This window comes from Colletes gigas, unplaced genomic scaffold (assembly GCF_013123115.1).
Source record: "Colletes gigas isolate AHSC1104 unplaced genomic scaffold, ASM1312311v1 Colletes_gigas_Sc00041, whole genome shotgun sequence".
In the NCBI taxonomy this organism is placed as follows: domain Eukaryota; kingdom Metazoa; phylum Arthropoda; class Insecta; order Hymenoptera; family Colletidae; genus Colletes; species Colletes gigas.
In genome coordinates, this window is record NW_025106670.1 from 1,687,942 (window position 1) to 1,706,524 (window position 18,583).

At 37.9% G+C, this 18,583-nt stretch overlaps 3 protein-coding genes across 3 annotated transcripts; 2 read left to right on the plus strand and 1 right to left on the minus strand.

Moving 5' to 3' along the window:
• Positions 1 to 1,415: 1,415 nt before the first annotated feature.
• LOC122402917 (structural maintenance of chromosomes protein 6) lies at positions 1,416 to 7,283 on the plus strand. The gene is made up of 19 exons (XM_043406107.1): positions 1,416 to 1,796; positions 1,883 to 2,075; positions 2,167 to 2,319; positions 2,416 to 2,660; positions 2,735 to 2,854; positions 2,941 to 3,071; positions 3,401 to 3,601; positions 3,672 to 3,868; positions 3,977 to 4,123; positions 4,209 to 4,393; positions 4,463 to 4,773; positions 4,865 to 5,084; positions 5,161 to 5,331; positions 5,402 to 5,589; positions 5,795 to 5,960; positions 6,248 to 6,361; positions 6,447 to 6,644; positions 6,729 to 6,862; positions 6,982 to 7,283. Exons 1-19 carry the CDS (start codon positions 1,689 to 1,691, stop codon positions 7,022 to 7,024), a joined length of 3,225 nt encoding a protein of 1,074 aa, XP_043262042.1. The 5' UTR covers positions 1,416 to 1,688; the 3' UTR covers positions 7,025 to 7,283.
• Positions 7,284 to 9,449: 2,166 nt separating this feature from the next.
• LOC122402918 (larval cuticle protein A2B-like) lies at positions 9,450 to 10,428 on the minus strand. Its single transcript, XM_043406108.1, has 2 exons — positions 10,417 to 10,428; positions 9,450 to 10,076 (listed from the first exon to the last, which is right to left on the minus strand). The coding sequence occupies exons 1-2, from the start codon at positions 10,426 to 10,428 to the stop codon at positions 9,450 to 9,452; spliced, it is 639 nt and encodes a 212-aa protein (XP_043262043.1).
• Positions 10,429 to 12,528: 2,100 nt separating this feature from the next.
• On the plus strand, positions 12,529 to 13,464 carry LOC122402882 (cuticle protein 19.8-like). Its single transcript, XM_043406040.1, has 2 exons — positions 12,529 to 12,540; positions 12,682 to 13,464. Exons 1-2 carry the CDS (start codon positions 12,529 to 12,531, stop codon positions 13,462 to 13,464), a joined length of 795 nt encoding a protein of 264 aa, XP_043261975.1.
• The last annotated feature ends 5,119 nt before the right edge of the window (positions 13,465 to 18,583 follow it).

Consider the following 18,583-nt stretch of genomic DNA (forward strand, 5'->3'; position numbering starts at 1 on the left):
CCAGATTTTTTTCTGAAAATTTATAAAACATTTTGTAAAATCAATTTGTTCTTATTCAATATTTTTAATTTAAAAAAAGAACGTTGTGGCTCTCAAAATCTTTACTTTTATTTATAATTTCAATAATGTAAGAAGAATGTTTTAAGAGTTATATTCCTGTCATTCTTAAAATATGTTTGACCGACATTCCGATCACTGGTATATTAAAAAACTCAATTATTATCCTTTTAATCAAGAATCAAATTTATGTATTAACAAAGTTCAACGATACTTTTGTGTTGCGTGTATATATAAACGAAAATGTAATACGTAACAGCGTACGGATTTGTTTTTATGAAACGATACTGTCACGATAGTAACTCCAAAATGTGCGAAACCTAAATCATGGTGCGATACCATCACTGATACCCAAACGATGATAAATAAAAAAAAAACTTGATCAATCGTTATATGTATATAATTATTACAATAATAGCCTTTTTTTATGTTTATGCTTTCTTTCAATAATAAAGAAGTTGTCATTTTCACTCTTCTAACCCCTCGCATATTTTTGTCATTTTATAAAAAATTAATGACGAGAAATTACGTCTTAACATTGATTACATCTATAGTTGTATGTTAAAAAAAGTTTCGAATGGCAGTAAATGGGTTTTTATTTTACCTTATATATGCGTACTTATTTAAAAATAATTTTATACTTATAAAACGACATGAACTATTATATAATTTATATGAAATAGAGAAGCAAGTAAGGCATATTGGAATAATTATATAGAATGTCAGTTTTACGTAATTAATAATAATAGAGATACGCACTTACTTTAAATGCCTAAACCTGGTTCACCTGTTGCTGCCGTTTCCATGACGTTTAGTATGTACGTTACTGTTTTCATCGCGCATGTGTAAAAATATCCGGTCCATTTAGAAACATTTTAATGCAACGTATCACGTATCCAGTGAGTTTGAACCCTTATGCCGATGTCGCGTCGGGATTCTATCGCCGGAGATAAAAATGAATTCCCTACACTTGCATGATTGAATTCGCGTTCGATGGTCAGCTTGAGCGGCAAGGCGACGCTGCGGGTTATTGGCGGAATTTCTGCGATATTCTGCAAGACGCCCTAGACCATAAGTACTGAAATAATTTCTATCAATTTCACTTGTAAATAAAATACTCGTTAACGTTAGCGTATGTTACAGTTTTATTTTTTGAAAAAATATACGCGTAAAAATACCCATATATGTTTATAATTTTTAAAAATTCTATTTTACGATTGGATCGATGGTATTTCTATTATTGTAATATTATTGGTTAAAATGGAGAGTAAAGATACAATTGATGAGAAATCTATATGTTTTGTGTGTACAATGGTTATGGAACATCAGAAAAATGTAATGCCTGGCGGGAAAGATTAGCACGCTGCAGTTGCACGCTTATCTAAAGAGATGAACCACAGAGTGGTTCGTCAAGTGCTTAAAATTATTAGGCTTCTGATTGAAAAGAAACAATTCTGAAATTTCCATTTACAGAGAAATATAAAACTTACTTAACGATTCAAAGTACATAATTTTTAATAAAATCGATAAGATATCTGTAGAAAAAAAATGGTGATCCTAGCAGTTACTATTGCGCGGTTATTTGAACGAGTATAGAGAATTTGTATGCGATTGCAAACATTTTGGAGATTATGGAAAGCGATACGAGAACTAGAAGGAAAAGGCTTTCTGGAGAACCAGACGAACATCAATCGAAACGGTCAAAAGGGAAGGAAAATTCTTTTGATTTTACGCAGGAAGTAAGTGGTTAAGATTTAATTGTTTGAATAGTTTCGTTTCGATATTTTCTATGTATTGATACATTTCTACATACTGTGCTTTACAGTGTAAAGCTGGTAAAATAAAAAAAATTTTAGTGCGAAATTTTATGTGTCACGATGCCATGGAAGTAATATTAAATCCAAATGTGAATTTCATTGTTGGTCGTAATGGAAGTGGCAAAAGTGCAATATTGACAGCTCTAACTGTTGGTCTTGGCGCTAGAGCAAACATCACTAGTCGTGGGACATCGGTGAAAAGTATAAGCACATTATACAGTTATCAGTAATTCTTTATTTCTTTGTGTTCCGATATTTCTTTAATCTAGTAACATAATTCTTTAATATGTAGGTTTTATAAAAAAAGGAAAACATTCGGCAATGGTGGAAGTAACGTTATTGAATAAAGGGCCCATGGCGTACAAACCAGACGTTTATGGCGAATCGATAACAGTTCTTCGTAATATTGGAAATTCATCGTCGTATAAAATAAAAAATTGGAAAGGTATTGATAGTGTTTGTTTATTAATGTTGGTTGATTTAAGCTTTGCTTAGATTTTTAAATATTTGAGATAAACGTATATCGAATTATGTTTAATAGGCGAAGTGATTTCAACAAAACGAAACGAGCTTGATAATGTATTAAGAGCAATGAATATTCAAATAGATAATCCTATTTCTATTCTAAATCAGGATATATCAAGAACATTTCTAGTTTCGTCCAAGCCGGAAGAAAAGTACGAGTTCTTTATGAAAGCGACATTTTTAGATGTAATCGGTAGTAATTATAAAGATGCCGAAATAATATGTCAACAGGAATTTGAAAAATTAAAACAATATAACGAAGTATGTTTGTATTAGAATTTTCTTGTAACGATTAGTTTCTTCTCGTATATGTATATCGATATAAATCTTTACAGATTTTATCGGACGCAAGGAAAGAAGTCGAGCAGCTTAAAACAAATATAAAAAGAGTAGAAGAAATTGATGAATTACGGCATGAATTAACTAGTTTAGAAATGGAATTGATTTGGGCAATTGTGAGTTAAAAGTTTAATGTATGAACATCTTATAAAATAATTCATTGCTTTAATTAATATCATAAAATTTATATTTTACCGTGAAGGCTATAACGGAAGAAATAAAGTTACAACAGATCGAAGATGATTGCAAGAAACACGAAGATAGTATTAAATCACTTCGGGATGCAGAATCATCTACAGAATCAAGAAATGAAGAAATAAATAACAAAATTCAGTATGAACCATTAATAATTATTTAATTATTCATTGCATATGCACGTATACAGAGTGTGTTTATGTTATTGCTAGCCAGCAATTTTTTCGAAATCTATTCGAATTAGAATAGTTTTTGAAAAAACTACTGTCCACTACTAATAGCGTGAACAAGCTCTATAACATCGATCGCTCTAAATGAACACATTTCATTCATCATTTTCGGTTTCTTTTTCCATGTATTGTAGAATCAATCGCCCCCCCTTCTCGGTTGTACCATCGATACCGAGTGAGCGAGACACACACCCTGTATATCAAAAGATAACATATATTATTATATTTTTTTAATAGAGAAATAAAAGAGGAAATTAAACAAGTAGAAGAGGAAGTTAGCAATAGTTCGGAACAATACATTAAAGTAAGAGAAGAATATAGTGTAAATAAGGATGCACATTCCACAAAAGTAAGGGAGTGGCGTTCTACTCAAAGTAAGATTAAGAGATTGGAGGATGATATAAGTATGATCAGAAAAGAAATACATCGATTGGAAAGGTTCGCGATACAGTTTCTCGTCTAATTTATAATCAAATAAAGAATCAATACGAGTACATGTTTATTTTAGCGATGATAATGTAGAACAAAACGAAAGAAATAAAATGAAAGATCAGTTGACACATTTTGAGCAAAAGTTGAACGAAATTGAAGCGTTGTTACGGACTAAACAGACTCACAAAACACACTTGGAGACTGATAAAGTGCGACTTTTAGAAAAAATTAAAGCTTCGAAAGTTGAAATAAGCAACTATGAAATTCGTATGCGTGAGTATTCAATTATTTGTAGAATAATTAAAGATTAGAAAATATGTAGATTTATGTTTGAAGAGATTTAATTGTGTGGAATAAATAAATTTAACTTGACCGTTTAAGAGAAAATTAGGCGAGAAATAAGTGCACGCAAGCAATATTCTGACAACGCATTGACCGTATTTGGACAGAATATACCGCGTCTTTTGAGAAGGATCGAAGAAGAATATAATAATGGACATTTTCGAGAGAAACCGCGTGGTCCACTTGGTATGAAGTAAATTATTTATTTCATTATCTATACTAATATTTTCGTTAAATGTTTATAAAAATGTATAATCTTACCTGTATTTAGGGGCATGTATAAAAATGAAGGATCCGGCATGGTCTGCTGCGGTCGAAAATTATTTAGGATTTAATACTTTTAGTATATTTTGCGCTGATAATAGTAACGATGCCCAAGTATTAAATGCAATTATGAAGGAGATTTACTTGGATGAAAAAACTCCACAGATAATATGCAGCAAATTTTACAGCAAAGTAAGACAATTCTTTTATACAATTTTTTAAAGATAATATAAATTTATAAAGATATATTTGTCTTTCTAGATTCATGATGTTCATGCTCATTGTACTCGATCGGCAAATTATTCCAATCTCTTAAATGCAATGGACATATCAGATCCTGTAATTGCCAATTGTCTGATCGATCGGCGTGAAGTTGAATGTATTTTGCTGATTCCAACTAGCAAGGAAGCGTCTGATATTATGTCTGATGCTACAAGAGTTCCACAGAATTGTAAAAGAGCTTTCACTCAGCAAGGCGACATGTTCTATCCAGATCCACATTATAGGTCTTACGGTGGACCACGCGACTTAAAAGCCAAATTTCTCCAAGTTTCCGTTAACGATGCAATTAAGTACGATTTTTGTTTTTTTTTTTTTCTATAAAAATATTTTCAATATCATTATAAAATTTCTACTCCTACTTCCGGGTTTTTTTTTTATCAGCGCATTAGAAGAAGAGTTTCGTACTATAGAAAATGAAACAAGTGCGGTTATGCAATCGTGTAGGGTGGCCTGCGAAAAAGAGGAACTTATGAGTTCAGAATTAATATCTGTTAATGCAGCGGTCGCGAATCTCCATACTGGCAAAAATCAGTATAAAACGCGAATTGATGATCTAAAGGATAAAATTGAAGCTACCGAGGCTATGTCTGTTATTGTATATGTAAGTGGTTTATCGAATACTCCCTTCTTTATATTAATTATTACTGTTGAGACTACATAAATCTTACTGTGAACAGAAAAACGAATTAACCGAATTAGAAAAAAAGTTGGATCAAGAAAAATGTGAGGAATCTCGCATGAATGAAAATGTTGTTGAACTTCAGAAAAAGATTGAACGTTTAGAGACCGAAGTTAAAAATTATAGAGAATTGAGGCAGAATCTAGATTTGAAAATTAACCCACTGAAGGTATTTTTAATGTTAGAGATTACGTTCGTATCTTTGTGTTTTATACTTATATACTTGTGTGTGTATGTAGGAAAATATAAAAAAATTGGAAAATGAAAAGGAAACGATAAGTGCAACGAATCGACACGCTATAAAAAAGTTAGAAACACTTCGTTGCTCTCTGCAAACTGTATCAGCGAAATTAGAAATGCAACAAAGAGTTACTGAAAAGGCAGTGTCCGATGCTAGAATGCAATGCGATAGAATAGAAACAAAAAGGTTATTAACTTACAATGTAATATAGAAACTAAAAAATTGAATATTTATAAAAGAAATTGTTAATTTTTATATTTTTTTTTTTTCCAAGTTTTATTAATCGATTAAGTTTATACCTATAGTTCTGGTACATTTATAAAGAAAGTGAATTTGATTGGTTGTTGAAATATGTAATTCGTAAAGAGAAAAAGTTGAACTGTGTTTACAGATCGGTAAAAGAACTTGAAAGGTTATCCAAAGATCTGAAAGGAGAAATTGACGAAATAGAGCGAAAATTTGGTACCATAGAAAAATTACGGCAAGATTTAAAAGAGAAAGAAGCAAAATGTGGAAAAGATTTGAAATTAGCTTCGAAAATTGAAAAGAGCTATCAAGTAAGTTAAATAATGTTTTCTATGTATCGTCCTTCCGCGAGAAGAAGCCACAACATGTTTACATCCCTGTGAGTCAGCGGACCGCAACAGGACTGGGGATGGAAACACGCTCGCTATGCCTTCGTCCTTCGTGGAAGGACGATAGGATACTACACCTGTCATGATCGCGTACCAAATACATATTTCTATTTTTTAAGAGTTAATTAAACCGAGTACCTGATACTCATATACTCATACATGATATAATAATTAAAATAATTATTTACATTTGTATATGCATGTTGCAGGTACATCTTAAGCGTCTACAAGATCGGAAAACCTTATTTTTCGAAATGAAACAAAGATATGGTGTAAACATACAAAATTCATTTTCAAACGTACTCGCTTTACGGAACAAAAAAGTAATGTATAACCGAACTTTTACTTGAACATGTAAAATATTTATATCTTCACGTTATCATGCCTCGTTAAATATTTGAATCTCAGGGTACTATACGTATTGATCATGCGCGGAAAATACTTGAACTTGAAGTGAATGCGTTGAATGACAGTAAAAAGACAAAGAATGATGCAAGATCATTATCAGGCGGTGAAAGGTCTTATTCGACCGTTGCTTTCATTTTAGCGCTTTGGGATTGTACTGGTTTGCCTTTTTATTTCCTCGATGAATTTGACGTTTTCATGGTACATATTAATGGTGAAATAAAGATTTCATTAGATGCATGCGCAGAGTGTAATATTTAATTAATTAATAACTATTTTAATTAGGATAAGGTGAATCGACGAGTCATAATGGATATTCTTTTGGATCATACAAAAACACATCCGCAAAGCCAGTTTACGTTTCTGACTCCTTTAGATACATCCAATGTCCTTGCCGAAGATTATGTAACAATTCATCAGTAAGGAAAATTATAATTAAAAAGAAATGATAACTGTAGAATTTATAAGTAATGCAAAAGTATGCAAGTAATTGACAGTTTATTGGTTTTGTATAATACTGTAAGGAAATAATTTTCAGGCTAGCAGCACCAGAACGAGCGAGTCGGGATCAACAGGCATAATTTAATTTAATATTTCTTTACACGATTTTTATTATTTTTCTCAGGATATAATTAAAACATAACATAGCACATATAGCTGATTCTGTTAAAAGTTGAGAGAGCTTGTGCTAGTACCGTCGAGTAAAAGTAATATACATATTTCTGTTATTCTATTACTATTAACATCGATAAACTGTTATTTATAAGTATTACACTTCATAAATAATATGAATTATTTGATAGTGAAATATCGTAACGAAACTTATTGTTAGTCACTTTACAGGAGATGTTTACTTATCTTTTTCTATATCTAGCTGAAAAACGTATGTAATGTAAAAATATCATTCATAGGTATGTACAAGATGTGTAAAACATATTTTTCTAAATGAAAATAATATATTTTTAATAACAGTGACGTTAAATAAAGTTTGTTCATGTTATATTTTTCTTAAAAAATATGGATGTTGAATAAAATTTATTTTTCCGCTATATGTCTAAATAACATTTCTATGTATGGTTCTTTCAGTGGCAAATACGCTTGTCGAGATTCAAGTTTGAATTATTTTTTATTGCGAACGTAGATGTACATATATGTAGAAGATTTAGCGAACAATATTCCGTGTATCAAGTACTTGCAACCTTACGATCAATTACGAACTTTATGAACAGTAAAGGTATAACCACGCTTACGAAGGAGGGTACATGTATACTGTGGATCGTACGTAAGTGGATCAAGGTTTGTACCATTGCACGAATCTGGTTTGCCTGGAGTTTCCGATTAACGCAACGATTCACATTACGTGCATTGCGCGTGATGCTTGATGCGTACTTACGAGGCGTGGTTGTATTGTGTAACACGCAATACCGCCGGCACTAGCGGAGAAAGTGTTTGAGAATGCGACGCCTGTCCGTGAATTGTTAATAAAAAGCTGTCTCTTCGAGGAACGATAAGAACGACGCGAGTCTAAATACAATAGCCGTGTCAGCGATCGTAATTGGATTGATCGAAAAGTGATACCAATAGATGGAAATGCATCTGTACAAGTCACAGTCGCAATCTGTAGCCAATCGAAGGTTTTTTCTTCACTTTTTTCTTCAAAACCAGATTATCGAAATTGGAATATCGTTAATGGGTTACAAGGAATTTATTAGATCGAGAGGGAGGATGTGTTTGTTATCGTTTCGTCTCGCGTACTCGATGTTCTCAATGACTTTGCTTGCTGCATGATAAGTAATAAAAAAGCGGAAATACTAAATACGCAACAAATATAATATTTGTCTCATAATAATAATATGTCTGATGCATACATATGTGTATACATATGTTGCATGACAGAGAGGTCGAGGAACGTGCACAGCAGAGCACTTGTACAAAGCCTAGATGGCAGCAATACAATGTCTACTGTATGATAACATAGATGTCGCGATCAACCCTTTTACTCGAATTTCCATATTCCAACAATATATGTATGTATGTATGTATGTACCTACATACATATATGCATTTTAAGGCCGGGGGCACACCGAGCGTCGAAACGACGCGATGTGCGTTTTTATGTCCTTCCTTGTCTTGCAATTGAAAACAACGAACACAGACAAGATCGCCGTTCCTATTGCCTTTTCAATTGCAAGACAAGGAAGAACATAGAAACGCAAGTCGCTTCGACGCTCGTGTGTAAGTACATAGTACATACATGAAATAATTTAAAAATTCTATACTGTATGAAATAATTGTTATAATGTATATTATTTATAATCGGTTGATCACAATTACCATTATAAATGATGTAGCTGAGGCAATGGCTGCTCGCCGGTTCAGGTAGACAGCGTTGCAAGTGGCTCGAGGCAGGTGTAATAATAAGTACCATAAATTATGTTTTCTTTTCGTATGGAGGTAGTGGCGGCATTTTATGCGGTGTTAAAAGTTCCCTCGGGTGGTAATAATAAGAAAATGTCCGTGGTGTGACGAATGTTACATAATGAGAACTTGTCACTACAAGTATACATACAAGTATACATATGTATAAAGGGCGTTTGGCCACACCTGGGAAAAATTTTTTACGGAAGATTTTCGAGACGAAAATAAGACGAAAATGAATAATAGCAATTTGTTGATGGAGAGACTTGGTTAAAAAAGTTATTAACGTTTAAAGTTCCGCTCGTACTGAATTTTTGTCTCGAAAATGCGCAGGATTTCGGGGGCATGTCCATTCAGAAATAACGATTGTAATTGCGCCCCGTAATTGAAAAAAATAATTTTTCCACAGCGATTGAAAAGTTTTGAATTTCGTGGAAAAATTTAGGTAGCTAAAAATGATGTGTTAAGAGCGAAGGGGAGGGGGGGTAGACGAAAGCAAGAGTAGACAGACGATCGTTCTTTATAGTTGCTAAAAAAAAAAAATCACTTTATTCGACGAGCATTATTCCTAAAAACGACAGATCGGGTTCAGTTGATGAGAGCCTGAGCAGGGGCGGCGTAGGCGAAAGGCGATGCAGCGAATTTGGCGATCGGTGCAGCGTAAGAGAGGGCTGGTGGTGCGGCGTATTTGGCGATGGGGGCCGCGTAGGCAACCGGAGCTGCAGCGTACTTGGCGTAGGCAACGGGGGCGGCGGCGATCTTTGCAATCGGGGCCGCATAGGCAACAGGAGTGGCCAGTTTAGCTAGAGGCGCGGCGGCTACCAGGGGTGCGGCTGCTGCTTCCTTGCGAACGACGGCGTTGAAACCATTGACCGGGTCGGCGACGTAGTCGACGATGCGTCTGGTACCGTCAGGTTCGACCAGGGAGTAGCTGCCTTGTACAACGTCTCCGTCGCGGGTCTCCTGTTGGCTCTTGGCGTCTCCGGTCAGGCTATCGTGCACGTCGTAGGCGTAGCTGTACTGAGGGTTGGGGTCAAAGTCGGCGTCCACTGCCTTGGCCACGGGGGCTACGGCGAGCGTCTTGGCCACCGGTGCCACTGCCAACGGGGCTGCTGCGGCGTACGCGAGCTGAGCTGCAGGTGCGTAGGTCAACGGCGCGGATGCAGGCAGGAGTCCTGCGTTGGCAGCTGCGACCAGAGCGGCGAAGGCGACGAACTACGAATTAAAAAAATTGTTTTCGTTAGAATGCGATTGGAGAAAATGCGCGTGGACGATAAAGAAAGTTGTACAAAGTGTCTTGGATCAACGTGGAGGTTGTACCGTTATCGAAATCGGATGGAATTGTCGAAACGCGCGTTCCACTTTCGAGCCTGCGCTCGGAGTGAGAAAATAACGTCGATCGTGAAAAAGAAGGAGCTTTTTTCTTTGGTACTTTTAAACACGATTACTATTATATGTATATTAATCAGAACGAATAATTGGAATCGAAATACGGTAGGATGGTGAGTTTAAACGTGTCCTACGAAAGGAGTTACGTATTCTCTTTGGTTTATACCTTGAAGGCCATTGTAGTTTGCTGCTTGATTGGAAGATCTCTTGATCTGTCTGTCTGTCTGTCTGTCTGTGATGCGAATGATACCACGGTCGGGTGGTTTTCGGCTTTTATACCGCGCGAACAGGACCCACGGGCACGCTGACGTAACTGGGTGACGGTACCTTCGACGGTCACCCGATTCGCGGCCGCAGAGTGGCACAAAATTGAGCAAGAAATCGGACCACGCCCAACACGAACAATTCGAAGAGCGACGATGGTCGTTGGACCATCGTGAACATCGTTGCGGTGCACTAGCTCCGGTAGTTGTCCTTGCGAGACAACTTACTTGATCTAATTTGCAACTTTTTTTTTTCTTAGAGGAAAACACGGTGTTCGCTGTGGTCTACTTTATGGATAAACCGACTAGATTTGTTTTAAAATAAAATAATATTTAGAATAAATGTTTACCATAGATCTTGTTCATTGTCAATTATTCGTTAATTGAATCGATTAAAAATTTTACATTTGCTTTTTCACAATTTCACGTTAATACTTCTAAAGAAAGAATTCTAACAAGCTTTACAAGTTGTCTAGAATTTAGTTGAAACGCTAGTCCGAAATCTATAAAGAACAATTATTTTCATCAGAATATACATACATAGTGCATGCAGAGTTAGTTAGCAAATTGTCCTCGGAGCAATTTATTACAATTAAGTGTCGTATAAATTCGGGCAGCGACCTTGAGTTCTTCCATAATTGGTAGAATCGACTGGTTTTTTCGTGGTACAAAGAAATAAGAAGGGGATGAGATTACGTACACATGATGTAAGAAGACGATTGCGCAAAACCGATCGATTTTTTTCATTCGATTAGCGGGCATAGAAATATAATAATTCATGTAGCGGTGAGAAAATACCACCTTAAACTTGTTCTTTTCTATTTGCACGGTATTTATTTTCTAATGGAGAAACTTTGGGAAAAAAATCGAATCGACGGTATTGAAAGTTGGATTCGCAAAATGTTGTCCGTTTTCGCATAAAATTGTACGTGCAATTAGCCGATGGAATCGGACGCGTTGAAATTCCATTGATCGATACGTAAGAAGTGCGGAAGACCTAAATAGAAGTTGTGACATTGATTTCACGCAGACTGTTGCTCCTCGATCAGCGTGGCGCAGGAGGACAGAAGCTGGCTGACGCGAGTCGGAGGTCTTGATTCTGGATCGGTATATGTGGATCCCTGATGGCCCGGGGGCTATCGATCGATCGCGGCGGGCCTCGGAATTCGGCAGGGGCCGGCGAGCCGGCTATTTTTTCTTTATGAAAGTGCTCCACTTCTGTTTGCCGGGTAACGTTAGATGTGACGCAACGAACGAGGTAGATCCAAATACGTATCGCTCGAAAGTTTCACGACGAGCTGTTACCGAGGAATTCACCTTTTTACCAGACGACCCGTCTCGAAATTTTGAGCAATTTCGAAAATCGATCGACCGTACGACTCGCGATCGACAAAACAGCGACAGCGATGTTTCGCAGCTAGCTGTTCGTTCGATCGTTCGCGTACTATTTACATACGTACAACCTACCTATTACCTACTCATAAAAAAGAAACCATTTTATAAAATTAGATGATCCATACATATGTATGTACATACATACATACGTATGTACGTATGTACATATTTCGATAAAGTGATACGATATTTCAGAGACATAAAATATTTAAGAGAAAGGAAAGAAAAGCATTTTGTAAAATTAATCGCCCGTAGATTTGAATAAAGTGATAAAAGGTTTGAAAGAACAGAACAGGTAGCGGAAATGTGTAATTTTTTATTGTGTAAATGTGTTAAGAAACGATAAAAGAAGAAGTAATTAGTGACACCGTTGGTAGAGATCTAGTGTTAAACGAAGGTGAACGAAGGTGAACGTATGGATATCCCTGTACCGGCCAAGTTCAAGTGCGGCCGGTTGATGCGATCTACTGCCAAACTTTGAAAGTCCGGCAAAACCTGAGCAGATTGGTGGGAGAAAATGGTCTCGTAGTGGCCCGATCGTTGGTATATAAAGCAGACCGAATAAACGTTTGGCATCATCAGTCGCTCAGTCGATCCAAACCGACCAAATCATCTCAACAATGGCCTTCAAGGTGGGTAAAGGGTCCGTCCTGCTCGTATCGTTTCTCGGTCCATGTGTCCCAGCATCGGCGAGATCGATCGTGACCGTTCGACGAGATCCTCCTCGAGATCCATCCGAAAACAGGTAAAACTTGTAACGATTTCTATCGATATTTCAGTTAGTCGTGTTCGTTGCCTTCGTGGCTGCCGCCAACGCCGGATTCCTGCCCGCAACCGCACCCTTGTCGTACGCCCCTGCGGCGCACATCGCCTACGCAGCGGCAGCTCCGTTGGCCGTGGCCCCCGTAGCGAAGACCGTGGCTGTAGCCCCCGTAGCCAAGGCGGTGGTGGCCAAGACTGTGGACGCCGACTACGACCCTCATCCCCAGTACAGCTATGCCTACGACGTGCACGACAGCTTGACCGGGGACGCCAAGAGCCAGCAAGAGAGCCGCGACGGAGACGTAGTCCAGGGTAGCTACTCTCTGATCGAGTCCGACGGAACGAAACGCACCGTCGACTACACCGCTGATCCAGTAAACGGATTCAACGCCGTAGTACGCAAGGAACCAGCCGCCGTTGCCGTGAAAGCCGTGGCCGCTGCTCCCATCGGCCACGCACCTCTGACCTACGCAGCCTCCGCACCAGTTCTCGCCGCCCCGGTCGCCAAGATCGCTGCCCCCCTGGCTCACGCTCAGGCCTACTACGCCGCCCCTTCGGCTAAGCTCGCCGTCGCCCACGCCGCTCCATACGCCGCTCAATACGCCGCTCCATACGCCGCCTCGTACGCCAGCCCATACGCCGCTTCGTTAGCCGCCCCATACGTTGCACACCATGCACCGTACGCCGCCGTCGCTCCAGCCGCCTCCATCGCCTACTCGGCTCACCCCGCATCCTTCGCCAAGCTGGCGGCTGCTCCAGCTCTTACCTACGCCGGCCCCGCACACTACCTCTAAACCGCGCTACCGCCTCGCTGCCAACGGTGTCGACTCAGGCTGAACTTTATTTATTTTTTTAACAGACTTGTTTCTGACCAATTAAACTCGTTACAAATGTATCACGATATTCTCGTTCCTCGCGATATTCACCACTTACCTTCTTCACCGATCGATCCTACAAACTAACAAATCGAATTTTACAATCTCGACTTCCTCTTTTTCGAACTAACCGCCTACGCGCGCGCAACCTTCAGGATAGGGTAGCGTTTCCATTCCTCCGTCCTTGCCTGTCGAGCCGTTTCTGACGTTCGCCCGAACTGACCCACTTTCTACTCTCTACTTTCGTACTTGTTTCTCAAGTGCTTCGCAAACCGAGCAGAATTGTCAAATTTCTACGTGGTCCGGGGTCCCGACTCGTCAAACGTTGCGAAACGATCGCACGCCACGCGATGCGATGTAACGAGAACTAAGGAAACCCGGCATTAATAGCAACAAGCTTAATCTATCTCTGTCTCTAACTTGCGCGGTACATATTCATTTAAATACATATACATAGTAGCGTCGAATGTCATTAGCGATGAAAGAATCGAGTAAACGTGCTCGCCGCGGAGGATATTCCGGTCCCCTTAACTTGCGAAATATAATATATTTTAAAGACGTTTAATAAAAAGAGGAAAACGGAGGACTCGCGTATAACGAAATTTATCTCGATTACATGGACTGAATCCATTACCAGGGGAGAAAGGCGTCCGAATTCCAGGCCTCGATTTAAACGATTGCATAATAAAAGTGAACCAGAACGATTAAGTTTTTTGGAAGCGGACGCGAGATGGACGGACTCCTTATACAATGTTCGATACGCGTAGTAAGTACTTACATACGTACGGTCCGCGAAAAATATTTCGCGACATCGCGAAACAAAATTACTAAGAATAAGAATCAATGGAAGATATTTTGATAGAATTGAACGCTGATGCATGAGAAAACGGAACTCGATGCTAAAGAAGATGGCAAAGGGTGAGAAGTGAACGTATGGGGTTAGAAAATAGAGAGGCCAATGCTAAACTGGCCGACAAAGTATAATGTCAAAAGGTAGAAAATGTACTCTCGTTCTTCGAATGTATTATTATTTTCGAGATCGGACGACGTTTCATAATGTTTGGGTTGCTTAATCGCAGGGGCGATAATTTATTCGCAGAGTTGTCGGAATAACAATTGTTGTCGCCGGTCGAACTATTTCTCGGGGCAAGTGTATTCGTTGAACCCGAAAGACATGTTTTTCTAATAGACACATTCATTTTTCATTGTCATGCGCGTAGAAATGTCTTGTAACCTTTTAATCTTTAAAAGAAAGGCATACCCCGGTCACGATAGCACTTGCAGTTGTCTCTACTGTTTACGTGTCTCGGTTATCAAGCAGCGTTTGATTGCTGGCAATGAGGTATCGGGACCGCGTGCGTGATTTCACATTCGCTTTACGATACAAATCACCGTTCGAATAAATCTGTCGAACCTACGCCGAAAACAATTTCTACGCAACGTTTCGATAGCGTTAATTCGTCGAGCGGATCACATTCAAAATCTATCTATCTATCTATCTATTTCTGAATTAGTCTTGAAATTTGCAAAACTACCAAAGGCAGAAGTAGGTAACGTACAATACGGTTTTCATTTGGTCAAAGTTGTAAAATTTATTTTTTAATGGTTTATTTATTCACGATTATGAGTTATGATCGATGTCTCGCGATTAAGAGTTTGTCGAAGAAGTCTTAAACGATTCTGACCAAAGCAGTAATGACGATTATGAAAATACTTGATCTTATGCGAGTTTCATCGATGAAAGATTACAATTGTCTGATAAATTGGAACAGCGTTTAATTGGAAAGGATACGAGCATCGAACGAGCTACTCTGCAACCGTTATATCAATCTCTTAATTCCTCGTACCATTACGTATGCTATACACGCTGTTCTCAGGTATGTAACTCACCTAACCGATGCGCGATGGTATAATAAATTGATATGTAATCTATACGACTGTGTAATTAATGCCACCAGTTGGATTAAAAAATTAAATGTTCGTAGTATGGGTATATTTAAAAAAAAGACATCTTCAACACTTGCTAGCACCGAAAATTTGTTAAACCGACCAAAGACCAAGACAATTACCTACTTGAAACGAACCTTACAATTGTGTTCGTTATACCAATCGATAGAATAGCTTTGCCTATTTTCGCCAACTATACGAAACTAATTGACTATTCTGACAATCGAAGTCAAAGAGATATTTCTTACCAGTCGAAGATTTCCGTTCGCCAAACTTTCGCCCGCGCAATAACGTTGCCGTTGAAACTTTTAAGCGATATTTAGAATTTTGGTATTCGAGCGACGCGGTTAATTTTTTAGACGCGTGATCGCGCGAGCAGCGACTCGCGATGTCTCCTGTGAATTAATTGGTTATTCGTTTGGTGGGCGTACTATCGTACTCGTAAGATTCGAAATGTAACGGATCAAAATTGTCGAACGTCAGAGGCAAAAAGAGAGAGAGAGAGAGAGAGAGAGAGAGAGCGATCAGGATTGAAAGGGTATTGTTCGTTTTCTAAATAGAAATCAATAAAGAAAAGATCGACGGTTTCGGGCAAGGCAATTCATCGGCCGCGCAGTAAAATTCTTCCGTAACCGGTCTACCAAAAGTGAACCGGTTTCTTGTGTAGCGATCCACGTAATACGGGGCGCGATTACGAGGGGCCGCGTCGTGACATTGGGCGCGGTACTTTGACGGCCGCGGCTGCAACCCTGGCTCGTTCGGTGAAAGTTTGTCTGTACGGACAGGTATGTATGTAACCGAATACGCAAAGCTAATTGTAAGACATCGGGGGTCCTTATAAAGAGTGGGCACAAAATGCTATTTGCACACCCACACCTTATTTTCGTTTCTTTTGCTTAAATTTCACGGAAAGACCATTAACCACGACGATTAATCGATTTAAACGCATCAAGTCAGTCCATACTAGAGAGCATGGCTTTGCACGTGTAATTAATGTTTCTTTTTTTATTAGAATGTGTTGTCACATAAAATAAAAGAAACCGAGGTGATTCAGGCGGTGAAATTGAGTAAAAAATCCTATAAACGTTCCGCCAAAAATGCATAATTAATTTTTGAAAATGTTTCTGTAGACTGGAGATCGATACCATTTTCTGGCCTTTAAAATTAAACCGCCAATCTAAACATAAACATTGAATCGCATCTACGTATTTTATTAGTCTATCAGTTGTGATTACATTAGATGTATCGATACCTTGTTCGATATCTTTGCCAACTCCTTTAATTCATTAATTTCACAGCCTGAATCGCCTCTTTTATGGAGACCATTTAGTTCAAGGACACTTTATACATATACAGGATGAATCATTTAATTGGGAACATTTAAATACATATCTTCGTTATTGATGGAAATATGAAAAAATCGCTTCGTATAAAATTAAACTGGTTCTAGTGTCAAAGTATAGTACATACATAATAAGAAAAGGTTATTCTTTTCTCTCTGGGTTTGTTTGTTTCGTCGGTGTGTAGGAAAAAAAAAACAGAGAAAATATAGGATCACCTGGCGAAAAAGAATTGAAAGTGTGGCGACGGGTCTCGCGATAAACATTACATACCTGCGTACAAAAACGCCTCCTTTCTTCCTCGAACACCACACGTGTCCTTGCTTTACCTTTCATTTTATACGCCTTTTTACATACATATTTATTAACAGCAGCTGAAATTGTCGCTGGGTTATGTCAGAAGACAATTGCGACTTGTCCTAGGAATGTCGTACAATTTTAAAGTGAAAATAAATTACGCGAATGTTGCGTAAAATTATGTAACGGCTTTATCGTAGTTGAAAATTTATTCTTACCCGTTCCAATTACGCATTTCATCGTATTTAAAATAATATTCTCTCGGAGAGGAAAACTATTCGAAACTATTTGAAAACTATTCGCGTTAAAAACATAATTTTAGACGAATTAGTTTTTCTATACTTTTAATAAGTGGTATAATTTTGAAAAATATCAAGTGACTGTGACATAAAATGTTGTACGATATGAAGTGAAATATGTAATCCAGCCATTGTCTGGCAATATGTACGACTCAATATCGAAACGAGTTACAGTAGTAACGGTCAGTAATATGTCAGACTGGCACGTGTGTATGTACTTAGTTTGTCCCTTCGAAAATCATTACAACATGTACGTTGCAACAAAATTATAACATATTCGCTTACAAAATAAGATAAATATTTATTTGGGCCAAGTCATATACATATATTATCATATATTTTTTCTTTTGTGATTCCTAATCAATAATCACGTTTTCTCGATGAAATGTGAGCACAATAATTAATATTACAAAGAATATATATAAATTTTTATCTAGATTCATATTGAGATTGTTCATATTTCCCGATGAATCTAATATCTTCGGTTTAAATGGTAGAAATATGATGCATCGAGAGAACTAAATACAGAGCTGCAAGCAAAGCATTTACGTCGAAATCGTATAATAAAACAGAGAGTGTTGTCGACTGCATGACAACTAATAGGATCGGAAATGTAATATTTATCGATGGCATATATTTTTGATACGTTATCTGCGACGCTTTTACTCTTATTACGCGTACGCACGGTCATGTAGATCGCGCGATTACATCGATCGTGTCGCCGGTATAGAAATTATGAGGACACTGGCCCCGCCGTGAACTTGTAAGTACGTAATCCCGAAAGGAACGAGAGTCGCGCGAATCCTCTTGAATAATAAATCTTCGTCTCCTTTTTACGACGTACTGTTCGTAGTACATACATATATGTACGGCAACGAGACGAACGAATAAAAATACTCCGACGGCGTTAACGTCGCGAATGTAGACCCAATATCAATTAGTATTGGCGAAAGAAACGTACAGTGTCGCAAATACGTGTTTCGTAATTTTGTTCGAATCGCGTGTATCGATCGTTCCGATTATCAACGTATCCCCGTCGAAAAGTTACGAAGATTGCGCTAACATGCAAAAGATTTATTTTGGTCGTTGCTCAAGACCAGTTGTAAGCTTGCGAATATATGAGGAAAATATCGCGAATTCTTGGAACCATAAATC

Bases quoted from the DNA above. Each gene is read 5' to 3' on its own strand.
- LOC122402917 (XM_043406107.1), top strand. From the start codon at position 1,689: ATGGAAAGCGATACGAGAACTAGAAGGAAAAGGCTTTCTGGAGAACCA. The intron at 2,076-2,166 runs GTATAAGCACAT...TTTAATATGTAG, and splicing joins TCGTGGGACATCGGTGAAAA to GTTTTATAAAAAAAGGAAAA. The intron at 5,085-5,160 runs GTAAGTGGTTTA...TACTGTGAACAG, and splicing joins CTATGTCTGTTATTGTATAT to AAAAACGAATTAACCGAATT.